This window comes from Ambystoma mexicanum, chromosome 9 (genome assembly GCF_040938575.1).
Source record: "Ambystoma mexicanum isolate Mex_15411 chromosome 9, UKY_AmexF1_1, whole genome shotgun sequence".
In the NCBI taxonomy this organism is placed as follows: domain Eukaryota; kingdom Metazoa; phylum Chordata; class Amphibia; order Caudata; family Ambystomatidae; genus Ambystoma; species Ambystoma mexicanum.
Genome location: NC_090931.1, coordinates 260,487,181 through 260,508,947, shown reverse-complemented (window position 1 = coordinate 260,508,947; position 21,767 = coordinate 260,487,181). Strand labels below are relative to the sequence as shown.

The window sequence follows — 21,767 nt, the reverse complement described above, 5'->3', positions numbered from 1 at the left end:
GGCACTCGGAAGATTTATGGAATGAACAAATATTACGGACAATAACGGAGGCCTGTAAATGTGAAAGAGAAAAAGACTTGGACCATATTGAAAAAGTGGTTATGGCTTCGCTAACCATTACGCTGGCTCCCTTTCTAAAACTATACGAGGCAATTAAAGACTCTGTTCAAGATGTGTATACTAGCAATACACAAATAAAGGAGACCCAGGTCCAAATTACCTCATCAATGCAGAGCCTAAATAAAAGGATAAATAAAGAAGCCGAATTAACTCAAATTTGGCAAACACGCCTTAGCGATCTAGCCAGGCGAGATGCGACCGATAAATCCCTGCTGATGGAAGCAGTCCTGGAGGACTGCAAATGAATGAGGAGTATCCACAAACAAAAGACCGAAAAGAACGATGGGAAACAGACAGAGACAAAATCTAAAGAAGGAAATGGCCCAATGAAATTGACACAGGGAGCAACTGTTCTCCCGAAACAAAAGGAGCAACATATGTAGGATTTGATTCTGATCCCCTCTGGGGAAAAGAGAGGGGATAAGATCAATTTAGTCAATCAATTACCCTTAGCCCAACTGGAAACATCTACATTTGCAATTTTTGAAGGGGCGCCTAAGGCTGGGACTCAGCAAAAGGGAAAGGAGGCCATTAGAATAATTAATGAAAAAGGAAAAAAAACAAAGAATGAATCTCTCAAACGGAAAGAAAATGGTTTGAGAGCCTTCTTAAGGAATCTAAGAACTCCACCCAGGAGAGACAATACACAGTGCGCTAAGAAGCCTAGAAGAGAACTGATAATGAATGATTCAGTCTGTATAGAGATTGAGGGGATTAAAGAACTAGAAAATGCTATAACAGAGGATAAAGGGGACGACCCTGAGCAGACAGGAAACTTAAGTGACCTCATTGAATTGATGGGAGATGACAGTAAGGAAGAATATTGGGAAAGTATTAGCCTCTCTGAATGGCAAACCATAGACAATTGGGATACAACGGACCCAACTGAAAATCCTAAGGATGCTAAGAAGCCGAAGCCCGATAGAAAATCCAATCAAATCAGCACCAAGGATTTAGAAAGAAGAGCTGGATACCCGGTACATGACTGTGATCCAGACCAGGAATATACCAAATTTAAAAAACTGGAACAAAAAAGAAAATAACAAGATGATAAAAGGATGATAAAGCGTAAGACTCAGTACAGCCCACGATCTAAACAATCAAATGAAAAAAAAGAGAAGAAGCCCACAGCAGCCAAGAAAAGGGTTGTGCCATTGTTGCCAATCCCGAAGAAATCCATCTTATTCAAAGGATGCTACCTAAAACTTGAAACAGCATCAAATGGTCCTAGAAGGGTGATACTAAATAGGAGCCATGTGATGGAACTCTGTAATCAAGTTCTACCTCCACAAATGATATCGACGGAGGATATAAAAATAGTTGAATTTCCAAGAGAACACAGGTTGGATCAAGTTCATCCTGCATTTGACGTCTAAGAAGATCAAGCAAAAACTCCTGCCGGCGACTAATATCCTAAAAAAGGGGGTATCGGTTGGAAGATCTGGACGATGACTTGAGTAAAGAAAAAGAGCAAGCCACAATGAGACAAAGTGATGAAGTAAAGGAGGAGAGATCATTGCGAGTCAGAGATATAGATACCGGGAAAAAGTACACAAAAATAATAGCTCAGACTTGGAGATATTAAGGGAAAAGAATGAAAAGGGTAAAGAAGGTGAACAAAAACAAAAAGGATACCCTACAACAACAAAAACAAGTAAGGAGACACTGAAAACCTTAAGATTCACAGTGGATAATTCTGATAATCCAATGAGGACAAAAAGTAAGTCAAATAAGTCAGACAGCCAGGAAAAGAATGGTCATGGATGGCAAATGCCCTGAATTCTAAAAAGAAACAATAGAATAAGGAGAGCCAGCGAAAGCATATCCTCTGTGCCTCATGGAACACAAGAGGATTTAAACATCTGCTCTCCAAGGACAGTTGTTTCCTGGCCAAATATGATCTCATCTCTATACAGGAGTCATGGCTGAGGGAACCTCCAGTATGTGAGGGCTATGAAGTTTATATTAAGCCGGCTAGAAAAGGACCCAAGGGAAGACCTTTTGGAGGCCTAATGATATTAAAGAAATTGGGCTGCCCACTTAATGTCGTAGAACATTTGACACCGACCCCCTACGTACAAATACTTAAAGTAACATCTGAAGTTGAAGATGCGAAAGCTATGAAACGAATGGTCTTGATTAACATATATTGGAGTGAGAATATCCCAGGACCGGCGAGTTTTCTAAAATCAATCATGGATATAATTGATAAATCCATGACGGAGGAAAATGATCAGCTGATACTACTAAATGGCGATCTAAACATCAAACTGCTGGACAAAGATGGTAAAATCAAAGAAATAGAACAGCTACTGGGAAAAGAACAGACATGGATGAAGGAAATGAGAATTAGTGAGATGAAGATGTTAAACGGCCAAACAAAAGGAGACCTGCAGGGGGCCAACACCTGGCATAGTGGGAAAACGGGAGCATGCCTAGACTACTGTTTTGTGGGAGGGAATACGTTGGAGAGAATAACTTCCTTTACTATAATGAAACAGACGAGCAGTGATCACTGTCTGTTAGCCACCGAACTTGCCTGGGAAATAAGAACTAATCGATTGACCGAAAGAGCGATGGAAACTGAGGTCACATCGGGTCGAAATCGCTTGAGACTCAAAAATCAGGCAATTCCGGACCTGGCCTTCGGTTATAAAGAAGCGGTAACTAAGGATGCAGAGATGGTGGAGTATAAATGGCTATTGGAAGCATATGAGGTCAAGTATAATCCTACCGAAATTAAGCATACCAAGTAAAAACTTGTATACGATGACCAGCTAGTGGCTGGGCGAAAACAATATAGAGCTGATCGGAGACTCATAATAAAGAACAACAGTACAGAGAGAGATGAACTACTGGGGAAATGCCATCAAACGTACAAAAACTGGCTGCAACAAACTCGACATATAAGAATGCAAAGGGATGCCGAAAAAATGCTAGCCGCAATATCTACTAACAACGCAAGAGGCACATGGGATTTACTTACCAACAGGGATCGCAATTTATCGGCTATGGGCATTAATCAAGTATCAGAAGAGAAATGGTTTCAGCATTATACTGCTCTCTATGAAGAAGAAACCCAGGAAAATATCACAAAAGAAAATCTGGACACCATTCCTTGGGTTCTGGACTTCGTTAAAGAAGACATCCTAATTCTAATTAAAAAACTTAGCACTTCGAGAGCAGCAGGCCCAGACGGCATCTCCAACAAACAGTTGAAAGAAAATGGTGTGGATTGGGAAGACTTAATATTTGCCCTATTTAAACAGATCATGAAAACTAAACAAATTCCAGCTACGTGGACGGAGGCCTATATTGTACCAATATACAAGAAGGGGGGCAGAGAAAATCCCAGGAACTATAGGACAATAGCACTCCTGGACTCAATTGGTAAGCTTTTTGCATCGCTTCTGCTAAGAGATCTCAAAAATGGGCCTTACAGGCCAGAATCTTAGATGAAAGACAAACAGCCTTTGTTAGTGGAGTTGGCACAGCCCTGAATCTATTTCTGATAAACCTGTTAAAGGCAAACACACTAGCTGGGAAAAAAAAGCTTTACTTAGCGTTCATTGATCTCGAACAAGCCTTCGACGGAATTGATAGAGATCGTCTGTGGCTAAAAATTAGGAATTGGGGATGTCCAAAGGATCTATTAGAAGCCATCAAAGCCCTATACACTGGCACTTCAATTAAGATCCAAATTACAAGCAATGGAGGACTATCTAGGAGGATGCCCCCGACCCAATCAAGCTTGTAAAACAACACAGAGAGCTGTAATCGACTCCTGATGGCACTTTATGTTCAACTGTGAGAAATTAGTCACAAACTCCTTAAATGGGCCGGGATTCCAAGCTCTTTGGCTATCCGAGACAAAAATATGGCAAAGGAGATGATGCAATTGTGGTTCTGGTGGTCCCACATGGCAAAAGAATTTGAAGCCTAAGTACAAGAATGCACGATCTGTTCACAACCGAAATAAACCAGATAATCACCCATCTTTTTAAAAACATTGAAAGTATCTGACAGACCCTGGGGAGCCATAACCATGGATGTTGTCTGCGAATTGCCCATCACGCCAGCAAACTGTTATTTGGGCAGTTTTTTAACACCTACCTTAAGATGGAGAATCTTACCCAATTCACCGCACTTGCAGAGAACATGGCCTGTCTGTTCACATACCACACTGTTCACCTCCATGGGATCCGTGACGTGGTGGTATCAGATTGGGGGCTTCAAGTAACAGCTACCTATTGGCATGCTGTGGCCAAACACATAGGTTTTCAAGTTCACCATTCAACTGCTTTCCACACCCAAAATGCAGAGCCAAACAAAACAGATTATCCATGTGATAGAGCAGTATCATAGCTGTTTTTTTTAATCTCATGCCCAAGACAATTAGAGTGGATTTCCTTGCAGTAGCTAAATTTGCCTACAACAGCCATCATCATGTATTTACTGTTATGTCCCTTTTCTACTGCCTGACGGGATCATTCCTTGTCGGCTTCCTCTCCCGCTGCCGAGGAAAACAGCGCCTCCCTTGCAGCACACGAGTTAGCCAAGATGGTCTCCCTAGATCCCACAGCACAACATAAACTACAACAGGCTAAAGTCACCTGCCACTGTCTGTCTGTTCGCAAACAACAACCATCTCCTACAACCTGTGCAGTTCCGGATCACAAACAGCTTTCGACCAAGAACATTCCTATCCCACAAGGCCACCTCAAGCCCCGCTTTGGTGGACCCCATAGGATCCCGAAATGTGTTACCCCGGTAGCTGCCAAACTGCTGTTCCCCAAGCGTGCTGGGTACATCCTGTGTCTCACGTGTCCCCTCTTAAGCCTGTTTATCCCGCACACCAGCGCATTAGCATCTCCGATTTTACAGTTTCTGATTCTGCTGATTCATTCATGGGAGGGTGCAGGCTTGAACACCAGATTCACTGGTGATTCTGCTGATTCATTCATGGCTGGAAACGTTTAGGCCATGCAACGAAGACCTTGCTCATCGGAGTTTAGCTATGGGGCATCTTCTGTGAGGTTCTTTGCCTTCTGTCTACATGCGTCCAACTCACTCTATGATGATGGGGGTGATGATGGACATGGATTTCTCCTCCCAAAGCCACAGCTGCATTGGTGGTTGTGGTTACGGTGGGGAGTCGCCTCCTGTGGCTAGGCACTACATCTGGCGATCGGAAAATCCGCTCTCTGGTTGTGCCTCTTCAGGTTTGGCTAGCACTTCTTGATATGATCCAAGCAGTGTGTGGTGGTGGGAGTGGGGGGTGGTGATAGTCACAACATTAACATTTGTGCAGATGTCCTCCCACAGCTTGGCTCAGATGTGCAGCATGGGCAGTGAGACCTATGATTTAAGACCCAAAGAAACATCACCCACACCTCTTTACAATTCCACCCAAGGGGACCCAGAGTTCCCCTAAACTGAAATTGGTCTTGTGGTTTTGGAAAACATGTTCCCAGTGAATACCCGATGGAGTCAGTGGTGAAGGACTAGAGCATGTTAAGGGAGAAGCATGCCACAAGTCCACGCAGGCCACGCAGGAGCATGGATTTGTGATGATATCCCGGTGGGTTCCGTCCATTTTTCAGTCAAACTGGCACAATACAACCCCGCCCCCAAGAACATTGCAGAAGCTCAAGATGCAGGTTAAGTGATTTAGAAATGGCAGACACAGATTTAGTAACATTGGCTAGCGACACTGTCCGCTAGCCAAATGTGACCAGCTAGGGAAGCAATAGTGCACGCATGCCACACAAGTCACACATCACTCACAAAGCTGAGCCTTCCAGGCAATTGCAGTGACCCCATCCGTGTGGACCTTTAAAATGGGGATGATAAAGAGGAGAGGTGGGGGAGTTAGGAGTAACGGGGTGAAGGTGCAGATTTGAGCGTGAAAGTCTAGCAACTAGCAGGGGGGGAAGAAATAAAGAAAAGAGGGGGAGGCGAAGCGTAGAGAGAGAAGGTCAGAGAAGGTGGAAACGAGTGAATGGATGAACAGGTGGAGAGGAGAGAGAGAAGAGCAGAGGAGGTACAGAGAGAGAGATGCGAAAGAGGTGGAAAAAGAAGGGAGGAAGGAGAGAGCATGGCCGAGTACTGAAGGAGAAAGAGAGGTGAAGCGAAAGCCATTTCCAAAACATCCTTTCTGAGCAAGATCGTACAGTGGAGAAGCAGCCCAAGACTACTATCAAAGACCTCATAGGCTCAACAGACAAGATTTCTCACCACCACCAGGAGGGGTAAACCTGCTAACATTTGGGTTCTTACTATCTTTGTAACTGTCTGACGCCCTACTACTATCGGATGAACTAAAGGTACTTGTGCATGCGGTAGGCAGGTCCAGGAGGACCAACGCCAGATGCCCACACCTTTAAGAACAGCCAAGGAAAACCCTGCTAAGGGCAAGACAAATGTGCAACTCATTATAAATCCCCAAAACTGTGAGTTATTGTTTGCTGTGAAGAAGGCGGACCTCAACTGTTGGGAGAGAGCGAAGGATTGAGGAACTATTGAGGGAGCTACAGATGACTCAGTACCAAAAGAAAGTTCACATTGTCAATTTATTTTGTACTTAAGGGAAAACAAAGATGAGGGCTTTGACTGAGGCAATGGAGTGCGGTCAAGCTGATCAGTTTATGAAACCCTGACCCCATTCTGTGCATCCAGCCAAACTCTGATGCTTGTTTTCCGTTAACTACAAAATAAACACACAAAGTGAACTTTTATTTGGTATGTAGTCTCCTGTTGTTGCCTTTTCTGTGACGCCAGCCGCATTCATACTCCGATCAGTAGCCAGGCATTCTCAGATGTGCTTTACCTTTCATGTATGCAGCTACAGAAGCTTGGAGTGTAGTAAGGGGAGCTGCCATCGGAGCAGGACTGACAAGAAGAACCTTGGCTGCAGTATCCCGCCAGTTGCCATGACAGCAAACTGGCACCAAACCCTTGCATTTCAATCATATCAGTGGCATCTGGAAAACAAAAACATACAGATATATGTCATGAACTCCTCTTAAGAAGCATTGGAGCAAAATCATGAGTCACAATGCATGCAATATTTGCCCAAAATATGTCTTACAAAGGTGTTGCATGTGTCTTTGTCTCACCTCAACAAGTGCTCAATGTGGGCAACACTAGTGTGTGCCAACCTTTACCCTTCAACTGTCCATGTAATACAGAAGAAGGCATAGAATGTGCCCAGAAGGATCGAGTGCCCTCAACACGGAATGATAATACATAAAGAGCCTCTATACGAGTGGCAGTAAATCAGTGGTAAATCTTCGAATTAACTCACAAAATCGTTTATCGTTATTGCCACTTTATTCATGGGGATTTTATGTGGATTTAGTGTGGTTGGTGGTAAATCCACCGAGTTAGAGTGGAGGATTTCCCTGCGACATTTTGACAGAGGTGATGCCTCCACTTTACCTCCAAACTCAGAATTCGGCGGCACGGTAAAAGTGGTGTCATTCAATTTTCGGCAAAAAAAATGTTGGTAATGGAATGACTTCCTCTTTTTAACCGCACAGCCAAACTCGTAATGAGGCCCGAAGTAGGGTAACAACATATAATCAAGCAACAGTAAAACATTACTAAGAACAAGTGAATACTAAATATTCACAATATCTAAAAACATACTTTAATGGCAATTAGGTTGCTGGGAGTTGCCTGTATATAGTTCGGCGGCTGAAGCGTTAGCTGTAGAGATGAATGCAGGATACAGGTTCGAGGCCGACTTATTCCACCATCCTTGCCAGGCTGCTAAACTTAGTACCATTCAACTGAGGAATAACACCACACATTGCTTTATTGAGAAGGTCTAGGTAATCCACTAGACATAATTAAAATAATGTGATATTCTTATTACAGCAAAACCAAAGAAATCTTTAACTCATAGAGGGCGTCAACAACATGGGATGTGTCCAAAACAGAACCCATCTATGTGGCTTTAAAGCACGTTATTATACCTAGGGAACAAGAGGGAACTATTAAAACGTTTTCTCGTTAGTTTTTAAAAGGATTTTCTGGATGCATCAAATCCCATTTACCCCCATGGGATCGTCCCATGGTCCTTTTCACTTAGCAGTATTTTTGTACTGTCTCTGAAAGCTTTGTAGTGCAATTTCCTCAGCCATATACCTGGGCAATGATGAGGGAGCCCAGGCGCTAGTGATCCTGAATTAATCCTCATTTTCTTTGCATACAGGTATTGGTTTTAGCTTACCCCTTTCTTTTTAATATTTAGTTATGTCTAAAGATGAGTCTTGGATTAATTTTCTTGATGGTGGTGCGGTGCTGACCTAGCATCTCGTTATTTAGAAAGTCAGAATCCCTTGTTGTTTCTTTTGGCTCAGTCCATTATGGAACGAAACTTTCCACCTCTAGTTTGAATGGTATCGACCCAAAATATCGTATCTAGATGATCGTAAATACGGTTCTGCCGCATTCGGCATAGGTATAAATTACCGAATCCAAAAATACAGAGGTAGGTGACCGGGGATTGCAGGGTGTCCCCCGCACTCCTACTTTGATATTTTCGGGTTTGGGGTTGAGGGGGTGTCCCCCACTTACAAGAACCAATGCGAGGGGAAAAAAAAAGAAAAGATTGAATTGCAAAATGCGGCAGAGTGGGCCTCTGTAATTTGCAATTTGAGCTTTTCGTCTACGTTCCTATAACGTACATTCAGTTTGAACAGGTGGGCTTGGAATTGTGAGCAATTGCAGGTCCCTTCACCTGTGCAGAGACAAAGAAGGTGTCTACATCTGAAATCTCTTGGCGACCCCTTCCACTCCTGTTCTTCATTACAGTGTCCAATTGGGAGTCTCCTTGGACTCATCGTGAGTCCATCACAGAACCAGACACAGTGCTTCCACTATTATGAGTTTATCATTCTTAAACTGCCTTCAGAAAAACGTTCTCAATAGTACAGACACATTATAACTAGCACTCCTAATTCACGCACTTCCTTTCAAGTATGCATCACACATCCCACAAGAATGACAGTTGCCCTCATTCCTGCAAATCTTTGTTTAACACGTAAATGGCCCGGGTGGGACACATTACATTTGCATTTACGTACAAACAGGTCCCTGCCCGGTCATTTTCGTCATTTGCACTGTGGTGTGCAAATAAGAAGCGTAGAGAGGCGGTGCAAATAAGAAGTGTAGAGAGGCGGTGCAAATAAGAAGTGTAGAGAGGCGGCAGAATCTTAGCCCTACTCTATTCGCACTCCGCAGAGCAAATAGACTGCGCACCGCCTGCCATGCACGGTGTAAAAAGCAGTCGGTTTCCATGGGAAAGAATTGGTTTTACGCCAGCATGAAAATCTCATGCTGTTGTGAAACAAATTGTTTTTGAAGGCAGAGGGCAAACGGAAAGCAGAAACCAGGGTCAGACTGGGACAAGAAATTGGCCCGGACACCCCAAAAAACGTGGCCCACCCCTCGCCTCAAAAAAGCAGCCCACCCCTCACCTCAAAAAAAGTGGCCCTCAAACCATCATCTGTGAATCGCGTCAATTCACGACTTTACAGAAAATGCTGCTTATGGAGGGTTCATGTGTCTGTTACATTACAACACAACTCATAAAATAACATAACTTTACATGCAAGAATGAATCACCATATGTATCATTAATATCTGTGTGTATAGATGCATATTGACAAATTACTGTGAATGCAAGCATACGCCCAAGGCCAAATGATATGTTATTGTATAGCACTTATGCATAAGCTCTTTTTTATGGAACAAATATGCATACAGTATCACCCAACCTGTGTTGGTACTCATTTATTGACCTCAGAAAGATGAAAGGCTGAGATGGCTTTGCTAGGATTCGAACCTGCAACCTGCAGATCATACACACACATTACAGCAACAAGCGCTCAACCGATTGAGCTATCCTATCAGCTATAGTAAAATGAGCAATTATTACATAGTGGATACCATTAAACTGGTAACTGAGATTAAACAGCAGACCACTTAAGTTCTGTTTGGCACACCCTCTGCCAAACCTTTGTCAAATACCAACGTGTCCCAGCTCCCCCAATCCATCCCAGCTGGAAGAGTCAGCATTTCATCAGTTCTGCGCTTACCTTCTGCTCGCACTTTGCATGACGCACGCTTATCTGCTTCTGCTTGGGTAACGGAGGCAGAGCATTATTTGCACCAAGTGTACACCTGCACTAAGGATCTGGTCAGGGATTTTAATTAGTTGCCAGTTGGCTCTAAACCCAGAGACCTAAATTAGCAGCTCTATCCCAGAACCTGGGTATATACCTCTAGCAGGGCAGATTTTGTGTCATATTATGGGACCCAGAAGCTGTCGCTGGCCATATATTTCACGATAAGTCAGTGAAAGGTGTGATTCTGGTTTATGAACGTCTACTCTACATAGCTTAAGGATGCATTCATATATGATCTGCCAGAGGACAACGTAATGTGTCCATACGGTGCTGGCTAGTATCAGGGTGGCGCATCTCTTACCTCAGCTCAGGGTCGGTTGCGTCTCTCCGCTGCCAGCAGCAGCAGGCAGGCAGTCTGAGCTTCAGGCGCGCGCCTGTGGTGGTGGTGGTGAGTGGGCTGTGGGGTAGGGGATCGGTGGGTCGCCTCTGTGCCAGCTGGCTGGCATGGGTGGCTGCCTGAGGCAGTGCTGCTCTGTGCCCTCCTGGTGTTCTTCGGCATCCCGCTCCTCGGCGGCCTTTCACAGATGGGTGGTCCTCGCCCACCATGGAAGAGACAGGTGTATGACGCTACCCGCCCATCCCTTCCTATTTGATGAAAAGTGCTGCAGTGGAGGGAGGGATGGGTGCGTTGGTGGATGGATGAATAGGATGGGCACGAGGGAGGGATGGGAGGTTACATCTGCAGAATGGTCCTTTCAGAGAGCATCAATGATTCCTATCTTTATTCTATCCTGCATAACAGACAAGGACTTAGAAACTATTATCACCCAACTAAAGCCCACAAGATGGAAAAACGACATGCACACTACTATGATAATTAAGACTTGTGCCCCTTCCCTAATTACTTCCATATGCCAATTTGTCAATACTTCTATATCTACCAGCACGGTACCTCAGGATCTTAAGAAATCCTGGGTTATGCCAATTCTGAAAAAACCTGGGCTTTCAGTTGATATGCCAAACAATTATCGCCCTATTACCAACACAGCATTCTTGCTTAAGATTCTGGACCGTGTGGCGTAAATACAAATTGCAGATCACCTAAAATCATACCCCATCTTTAATGACCATCAGTCGGGATTTCGAGTTGGATATGGTACTGAAACCGCGCTTCTGGAACTCAAGTCTAAATTGATGGCACGTATGGATAAAAAGGAGGCATCTCTACTTATGCTGCTAGATCTCACTGCGGCTTTTGACCTGGTGGACCATGATATCATGGCCACCAGGTTGTCTGAAGTGCCCAACTTCTCCCCACTAGCTTGCAAATGGGTTTTGTCATTTCTCAATAATCGAGATAGTAGAGTCTTCCAAGGCAGTGCTGAATCTGAGCCTATTGCTACAACCTGTGGTGTTCCTCAGGGTGCTTGCACTTCCCCCTGTTTTTACAATATATTCACAGCTCCTTTGTTCGCAATGCTCGACCATGAGAACATTATATTTACCAACTACGCGGATGACACTCAATGTGTCATCACGCTCCATGGGTCCCACAGATTGGATGAAATTGCCATCAATAGAGTCTTTACTTTAATTGAAACCTGGATGGTTCATAATAAGTTAGCACTGAACAAATCCAAAACTGAACTATTGGTAGTTGGTTCACCACATACTATTACTAAACTTGGTCCACAGTATGATAACTTCCAGCTGGGAGAAGAATCCATCAAACCTCTAAAAAAAGTGAAAACCCTGGGAGTGACTTTCGACCAACACTTGACTATGAAACAGCATGTTGTGGGATGTATTTACCCATGCATCCGAGCCCTACCTCAAAACTGTGCCGTACTGACATGAAAACATCATGATGGCCAGAGCTTCCCAGAAAATGCACAGGGAAATGCAGGAAGAATAGGCTGCCACCCATTTTTGCCGATGTTATGGGCACAGAAGGACACTGCCTAAAACCACCATTGGACTACCCGCACAGTAGTCTGAAACCATTGGGAATGGCAATGCTGATTGCCAAATGCAACCTAGAATTGTGGGGAATTCATTCTTCAATCCCAAAAATGGGTGCAGTACCAGTACTCACCACTATCCAAAAGCCGGCGTTTTAAAACCACCCTGTGTTCCTCTGAAGGCAAGCCAAAGTGTCTATTTTAAACATTGCAACATGTGCAAAATATTCACTGAACACCAGCAGACATTTGGCAGAATGAGGTTTTGTGTGCTTACAAAATCTGGGAAATGAAGAGCCCAAAACAGTGCTTATAACAAAACTGCTGTGGAGTCAGCAGTTTAAGTTGCACTGGATTTAAAGACACTAAAATCGAAAATGTTTAGATTAAATGAGTGACCTATGTTTGGTGTCACATGCCTTTGCAATTGTTTAAATGTTATAGTTTAAACTTAGAATCAGCATTCTAGCTGCATATGTAAAAATGTTTAGTTTTATTTGAGTGCAGGAACTGGGGAACAAAAAGTGACATTTTATCTGAAACTGGCTTAAAGAGATTCCAATTCTGCCTGGCAACTACCCCCATCAGGAGTGAAACTTGAGTCACAGCTGTGTTCCCAGGCCTAGCTGCCCTTTTGCTGCTCACACTAAGGATATGCCATCTATCTGATAATTGAATTACCTGTGCTCTGCAGGAGAGTGAACAATGCAACTCCCTTCACCCAGGCAGAGGGTTTATTGAGAGGATCATAAATGGCTTCCTCTTGAACAATGAGCCTCTCCTGACTCAGGCAAAGGTTTTATTACAGCAGTCGTAAAATGTAGCTTCCTCTTGGCAGAAGCTGGGAGGAGCACTGCCTGTGAGAGCAAGCTGGCTTGGCAGAACTGGATAAACCAGTATTTCTACCTTGTGCTGAGAGGAAACCACACCCCTTTGGAGCCAGAACATAACTTTAAAAAGATGGAACATTCATAGAGCGGACATGTGAAAATTTTATAAATGATACCATAATTCTTGTGATTTTTCTGCCCACAGTTTAAGAGGTTTTTAGAACCGGTGGTATGTTCAGGGGGGTGTTAGCGGAAAAGTGGATATTACTCTAAATGTATGCATGTTAAAAGTCTGAAACTTCATCAGTTAATGTCCATACTCCCTGCGCACATGTATGTAAAGTTGGGTCAATGTCAGAAATTGAAAAATCAGTTAAAAAGTCAATTATGTGCCATTTCTGAATGCACGCTCTTAGAAACAGCAGATTTGGACAGAGACATGGCTAAATTCAGCCACACCATGTATATGTAATTTCAAGCAACTGTGTAACTGTGAAATATGTCTTTTATTATCAAATATAGAATGTGTGCAATCTGACAGAGGAGTGTCCTATCTGCAAGCCATAAAATGACATCACGCTGACACACACTTCTTTCCCCAATCAAATGATAAATGGAAGTTTGACCAATTAGAAGCTGAGAGAGAGGTAGGGTCAGTGATGCTAGAACACACCCACATTCTAAACACATAAAAGCAGACAGACAGGACAGATAGGGACCTTCAATTCCATCTGCAGCGGGACGCTCTGCCGGAAAAATCCATACTTACCTCCATCAATCTTCAAAGAGCCAACACTTAGACTCCAAGATAAACAGAGACTTCAGAACCTTAACCAGAAAGGCCACTGCCAGCAAGAGTATTTGTCAGCAGGCCTCAAAATATTTTTGCAACTGAACTCTTCAGACAGCCGGGCGAGCCGTCTGAATTTTGCCAAGAACTTTTGCAAGAACCCGGTGACAGAAATATCCAAAGAGAAGGCAGGACCCGACCCAGAGAACCGGTGCCTAGCAGAGAAAAGGTCATTGTATCCAGAGTGCTGACCCCGATGCTGTGAGCAGTTCCAGAGACCAGACGCTGTGCCCAGAGACCGTCCGAAGTCCAGACCTGTTGACCAGATCGTGACAAAGCCGCCTTCCTGTTTAAAATCTCTTGTGAGTACCGCCAAACTGTACCAAACCAATCTCCTAGTTAAAATAATATAATTCAATCCTATTTTAATCTAAGTAGAACTGTCTCCTAACTGTCACCTGTCATTTGCAAAGCTGTCACTTGTCATTTTCTAGTTGCAAGCTGCACGTGTCTTTTTGAACTTTAAAATTTCAAATCTGAAAAACGACCTTTATTTAATCGCTCATATCTCCGCAACCGTTTGTGCTAGAGACTTGCAGTAACTTTCGATTGGAAGATGAGATCCTAGGCTTTCTAGAGATAGAAACCACAAGGACTAGAGATAGTCCTTGTGGTTCCTCTGTAATAGCGCTCGGCGCATCCGCGAATTTTGCCGCGATTTGCAAATTTCTTCACATGTAAAAACTGCTGCTGCTTGCCTTCCATTTGCCAGAAATTCGTTTAACCTGCTAACTATCCCTGCATCATTGCTAGTGTGAGCCTGGACTAATATTAACTAGATACCACTCACCCTGAACCTCTGAAAGGGAATTAAAAGCATTTTAGCATATTTTAATTTATTGCCAGCACATATCAAAGCAATTTGGGCCTGTGTTTTCAAACTTCTGTAGTCTAAGCTTGCTGGGGTGAACTGAATTACATTGAATTGCATTTCTGAGAATTGTGTGCCTTCCTTCCACTTCCTTGCATTGCATAAAAGGGGGGAGGGGATTGCCAGAGAAAAGTGATTACATTGTTTTGTTGAAATCATATTGAGTATTTTCTGTACTGCATTTCATTCCACATTGCATCCATTTGAAACCATAAAAGTATTGTTGCTACCTTATCCATTTCATGTCAACTCATTAGTGATTATAAGAAGTGTGCTAGTGCCAGATTCTCCGTTGTTGATCTTTATCATATCAGATTAAGTGTGCTATTCAATTATTAATTTATTATAAAGTGTGATATATATATATTTTAAATTATCAAATAAACCTTTTAAACTTGCAAAACAGAACTACTTCTTGGCTCAGTGGGGTCAGGGGGATTCCAAGAGAGGGGTGTTATATAGGGGTAGTCATCCAGAACGCATGAACTGGACATAAAGATATATCAATAAGGGTTTTCATTCAGTATTATAGACTAGGCGTTGACTTAGCTGTAGTGTTGAATTGAATCCCCTTACAAATTGGTGGCTCGTCCGGGATGTTTGGGTTAGAATACCACTTGTGCAGCTTAATACAGTGTGCTAACTGACGGGATACATACATCCAGTCGGAACACCACGCTGCATTACGCTGTAAAGCACTCCTCAAAAGGGACACTCCAAGAAAAGTTCTGTTCTGCAAAAATAAAATACAAACTTCTGTAAGTCAGGACAGAGACCAATCTCTAGAATGACGACCTTAGTAGACATGAAAATAGCCAGAGAGCACCTCTTGCATAAGCTATTTGTGAGAGGTGAATGGACCGAACAGGGCCAGGATGCCTGGTTGCAGGCCATCACGCGACAGGTCACTGAAACAGGGTCAGACTTATGGAGAGATCAGGGTCCATTACATGTGGCCCTGAGTGAACTATATATGGCTCCTAAAGCCAAAGAGGAACACAATAAGATTGCCAGGATAGCAGCATACCTGTACCTATATATGGGAGACATGCAGGATAGATGTGCTGAAAGCCAAAATCTGGCAAATAGGCAACAGATGGTGTTAGAGAAGGCCCAATCTGACCTGGTCTCTTCTGAGCAGAGGCTGCAGAGGAGCCAGGAGTCAGAAGATGATAGTAGGCAGCACATCATTAAAATAAAGAAGGATATGGATGTGCTGCAACAGGAAAAGGTAGAACAGGATACTAGATTTCTGGCCCTGCAGAAGGAGCACCAAGACAGTTTGGACTCCTTACTGCAGAGCCAGAAAAAGCTGGAGCAACAATTAGACTTTAACAGGGCATGCACGGAGCAGGTAGCCACCCTGTAAAGTCATCTAGATAGAGTGAAGGTAGAGAGCAACAAGCTGATCTTGAAAGACCTGGATACCCAGGCAGAGTTTGATGAAGAACGCCAGAAAGCTGGTGCCTTTCAAAGGCAGAGGGACGACCTGGCGGCACAAATGCAGGCTCTTAGTCAGGAAAGAGACGCCTTAGGCCAGGAAGTCTGCCATTTAAAAAGGAAAATGGAAGAAAATCACCTGGCCCACCAGGGACTGGGTGACCTCCAAAAAGAACACCAGAACTTGTTAGAGCACACCAGGAGGGTGGAAGATGCTCTAGCAAGAAAGGAGCAGGCCAATAGGGACATTGCCCAGGAGGTAAACCTCCTGCAGCAAAGACTGGCCCAGTTCTCCAGGACCAACCAGGAAGCACAGAGGGAGAATGAGGCCCTCTGTCAACACAATGATAGGCTCCAGCAACAGGTAGCGATGCAGGAGAAACTGATAGAGTCGAGTAAGGCCTTAACAGAGGAACTGAAGGCACAAATGCAGGCTCTTGCATTGCAACAGGGAGCAGGGGCGGATAGAGATGAGGTTCGCTGGGAAATGGAAACTCCGGAGCATAACCTCAGGAGCCCTAGTACCAGAGGCCCTCATACCTCTCAGTCCCTGGACTCTGCCACCCCCATGTCCCCTGGCGCACACGAGCACAGGGCCACAGGGATGGCAGATTACTATCCAACCAGAAGCATGGGGCTCATAGGCCAGTACCACTCAGGAATGGAGGGGTGGGCATCCGGGTATGGGCACCCAAGTACAGTACAGTTCGATGGGTAACCCCAGGAGAGTAGGCCCATTAAGGGCATCCTGAAAACCTCTGCCCAGTTAGGTCAGTGGAGGGGGTACCCATCAAATCCTGGCAGCAAGGAGGAATCTGAAGACTCCTCTGAACTGCGCAGGACACAGGAGACCAGGTCCCCACATTCTGCCAGCCATTCCCAGGCTCGCAGAATCCGGGAAAACCTGGAAGATCAGACGGGAACCTCTGGGAGCAGTGCCTCTGAGTCCGAGGATGAATGGACAAGGGTTACCCGAACCAAAAAGGCCAATAAGGCAAAAAGGGCCTTGCTTAAGGACCCCTTAAAGCAGATTAAGGCGATCAGGAGCGTCATCACGCCTAGCATAAGAACGCTAAGTATTCTGTTTGGGAGCACTTAGAGTTGTTTGAACAAATGATGGAGACTTTCCATTTGAAGGACAGCCAAAGCTGTATTCAATATGTAAAGTGGACCTTCTCCCCGGAATACTCCAGTTTCTTTGCGGGGCTGGAGGACCAAAATCATTTAAGATGGTCCACCTATAAGGCGGCCATCTTGAAACATTTTTCTGTTCACAGAAATCCTCAAGAGGCTCGCAAGGCAGCCTACAATTTGCAATGTGGGGAGGATCAGGCCCCACAAGAATTTGTGCAGGAGTTAAAGCGTGCTTTTGCACAGACCACAAGAAGGGTGCGCACGGATAGCAGGGAATTTATTAATACGTTTTTCCATGCCTTGCCCAAATATATCATGACCCAGCTCGTGAGGGATTTTCACGAGAAAAGATCCTTAGATTGGGTCATTGAACAGGCTACCCGGATCTATGAGGTGCAGAAACTGATAGATAGCAAAAGTAATGCCCAGAAAAACCCCAAAGCCAACACCACCCCTGCTGCTGCCAAGGTGGCAGAGGTAAAGGTCACCCCCGTTTTAGATTTGGAGATGGGGGGGCCTAAACACCTACCTGCACCTAATAATGCTAGGCCCAGAAGGTCCTCGGGCCAGTCACAGACAGGGAGCCAGGGAGGCAGCCCCACAAATGGGGTCCCTCGCTCTCCTGATTATGTAAGTCCCCGTTACAAGGGAAACAGACCCATCCTGGGTTATGTGTGGACTCCTCCAGCCCAAGGGTGGGGATCCAGCCAAGCACCTAACCCAGGGAACTTCCCTCCTAACTTCCCACCGGAGGGCAGAAACTCTCCAAATCCTGGGCAGAACTTTTTCCCCAGGTATCCACCCAACTTTCAGCCCCAAAACCATCCATCCTTCTTTCCCCAATTCCCTGAGCCCAGACCACTGAATCCGGGAGAGGGGAGGCCAAGGGTGGAGGGGTACCCAAATCTTCCCAACCCGGGGTATTACCAGAGGAGGGATAGCTACCCTTCCCGGGATCAGCCCAGGGGAGAAAACAGGGCCCCGTATCAGCCTGAGCGGGTTTCCCAGTTAGAGCGCCAGGTTCAAAACATGGCGCGGGATATGGGTCATATACTGAGGGCGCAGCAGAACCCTCAGATCAGCATGCCGGCGCAGAACGCACCCAACTCTGGACCTGGTGCTCCAGAACAATGACGGGGCAGCACCCCGATAACTCACCGGTTCCCAGGGAGGAGGCACAAGGGGAAGGGGGGTGTAAAGCCTTGGAGGAAGCTTCCTTCCTCACTTGTAAACAGCCCCTGGAAACCCAGGAACCGGAAACAAAATCTCTTGCCCCTGAAAGTCTGCCTCCTAAGGAGCAGAGGGGGGGTAGGAGAAACAAAAGACCCAAACAGACTCAGTTTGAGGAGGAGGTACAGATCTTCCAATTTGAGGGAGAGGGATCCTCAGAGGATCCTGAGAAAAGGATCTTCTCCTTCAGAGAGGGGGGAACTCCTCCCAAAGAAAAATGGGTCCCTAGGGATGCAAATCCAGACTGGGGAGATGTGGAGACTGAGCTACCGCCGCCCACCATCTCATCCCAGAACCAACAGCAAGAAAATCCCCTGGTTCAAACCCATCCTGGGGACTGCCTCCAAAAAGGGGGGGGCAGCCCAGAACCGGAACCAGGGGAACCCACAATGGCTCTGATCTCCAGTTGCCAAATTTTTCTTTCAGATTCCCAAGACTCTTCACAGAATTCTGCCCAAATCTCTTCGCTAGCAATGTCCAAAACCAGAAAGTTAGCCCACCAGTTGTCCAAAAATGTACATTATCTGTGCCCCCTTGAGGAGAAGGAGGGAAGATATTATGCCCCGGTACAAGTACAGGGGCAGGGTACAATCTCGGCACTGGTGGACACTGGATCTCAAGCTACCCTTCTGTCCAGAAGGGCCTTTGACGAACTGAATGCAGGAAGGGGAGAGAATTACCAAATTCCTCTCACCTCTCTTCCGGGACAACTACAGAACTTTGACGGGAAGGAAATTCCCGTCGAAGGGACGGCAGATTTGGACATTAAAATTGGGCGACATAAGTTGAAACACCCGGTCATAGTTGTGACCCCAGAGGGCACCCCTTGTTTACTAGGGAATGACCTCCTGAGAAGGTTGTCACCCCTAATAGATTGCGTAAACAAGGTCCTCTGGACCCAGACTAGCCGACCGATAAAATTAAAACAGAGTGTCAACCATGTTAGTTTAAACGGCACCTGCCACATGGTTGAACAAAAATCTGACCAAGTAGAATTTCACTTCCAGAACAACCAAATTCCAGACGTGACAGTCATAGCAGTAGGACAACAGACTGGTGATGGGGGGTCCTCTCTATTTCTGAAAATCAACCTTCCTTCCAGTCTAAAGTGGTATTCCACGCTGGAAGGAAACACTTTGAAATTCTATACCAATCCACAATCTGAAACTCCCACTCCTATAGTCCAGAAAGATGTGAAATCAGCTCAAAGCCTGGCTGATATTCAGCAAATTGGAGAGCAGTTGTTCATCCCTGTTCAGTTAAATGATGGGAAGGAATCTGTTCTCGCTCGAGTGTGTGTGAACAACGGTAAGAGCTTCATCAGCGAAGCCATGTTTCGCCAACTTCCAAAAGATCCAGCCATTCCCACCTTCAAACTGATAGACAAATGGGAAATGGACCTGGAAGCACCCAATTCAAAACATCTCCTGCCAAGCAGGTGTATGCTCAAAATCTCCATTGGCAACAAGAGCATAGTCCATAATTGTTGGGTCGTGCGAGACGTCACTGCCGCCTTTTACTTAGGCAGTGACATTCTCAATCGCCTTGCCATTAGTTTGGACCTAATAAACTTCAAAGCTTGGTCCCGATTAGCGGATAATCCCATGGGCTTTGATGATCCAGAAAAAGCATTTAGGTCAGCTCAATTGCTACCTTATGCAGTTGAAATTCAGGTTAAAGAGGAAGTCACCATCCCAGAAAGGACCCGACAATTCTCCCTGGAAGTGAAAGTTAAAAGGGGACAAGAGTTGAAAAACCCTGATGCTTACATACATCTAAATGCTTCTCTCCAACAGCAAGGGTTGGGGGTAAACCCAACACCATTAGTCAACATAGAACATGACACCATTCCATTAGAGGTGGATAACAGCGACTTAAAGAGTATTACTCTAGCCGCAGGCACCATTATTGGAATGGCGGTTGATGACCGACATTTCTCCATTGATCTTAGAAATGAACTGTTAGGACCAATCCCCAAGGACTGTTTTGACAGTGACAGTGAGGACAATACAACACCAGACAGGATTTTTACCCGGCATGGGGGGAACTTCCTGGTGTACACTTCCTGCCCCTATGGTAAGGAAGATGTGACTTGTGACTTCAGGAGGGATGAGGTGATTTTCCAGGTCCATGAGGGCTGCCTTTCCCACCTGAAGCCTCCAGTCCAAATCAGCACTCTGACCAGGGACTTCTCCACCCAGCTGGAGGAGGCCGCTGAAATAGCCAAACCAGAAGTCTTTCCAGGCTTCAGGCAGATGGTGGAAGAGAGAGTCAACCTAGCTGATGCCTGTGTGACTCTGGAACAAAAGCAAAAGTTGAAACAAGTTTTCTTGGATTTCCAAGATCTCTTTGCGGTAGACTCATATGACTGTGGTCGCACTGACATCCACACAACAACAATCCCCACGGACCCTGGCATGACTCCTGTGTTTGTGAAGCAATATCGCTTGCCTCTCGCATCAATGGAGTCCCTTACTGAAATAATTAAGAACCTTGAGTCCCGGGGAATAATCCGTCCCGTCCACAGCACCTTCAATAATCCGGTGCTGGGAATATTGAAGCCAAACGGCCAGTGGAGACTCTGTGCTGACCTTAGGGAGCTCAACAAACGGGTCCATACTTCCCGATGGCCTCTGCCCTACATTGACCAAGGGCTGGCCCAGATTCAGGGGTCACAGGTATTCACTGCAATAGACCTGACCAATGGATACTGGACCGTGCCTGTCAGCAGGGAGGACCAATACAAACTGGCTTTTACCTTTGGGGGCCAGCAGTACACCTGGACCCGGACTCCCTTTGGATACCTCAACTCCGCCAATGAATTCAACATTTTTCTACACAAGGCCATGCCTGACTTGGGTGCAAGGGGTAACCTGGCTTATGTAGATGATGTCCTCATCAAAAGTTCATCTGTGGAGGAACACATAGCGGAGATCCGTTATGTTCTGACACAGTTGAGGGCCGCCGGAGCAAAACTTTCCTTTCAGAAAGCACAGTGGTGTAGAACCCGTGTTAATTTCTTGGGGCATGAGATTACTCCTCAGGGCCTCTGTCCCCAGGAAAAGAAAGTGGAAGCACTTCAGAAACTGAAAGACCCCACAACTCTGCGGGAACTAAGGAGCCTCCTTGGACTGACTAATTACAGCAGAAAGTTCATTGAGGGCTACGCAGAGATCACCAGACCCCTGATTCATC

General features: G+C 45.3%; 1 protein-coding gene across 4 annotated transcripts in view; it reads right to left on the bottom strand.

Annotated features, from left to right (window-relative positions):
- Window positions 1-21,767, bottom strand: part of SGSM2 (small G protein signaling modulator 2) — a 1,574,436-nt gene that overhangs the window by 378,085 nt on the left and 1,174,584 nt on the right. For all 4 annotated transcript variants that reach the window (XM_069614582.1, XM_069614584.1, XM_069614583.1 and 1 more), the window contains one exon: window positions 6,950-7,103. In XM_069614582.1, the coding sequence (XP_069470683.1) occupies window positions 6,950-7,103 (154 nt within the window). The remainder of the gene's footprint in view (window positions 1-6,949; window positions 7,104-21,767) is intronic.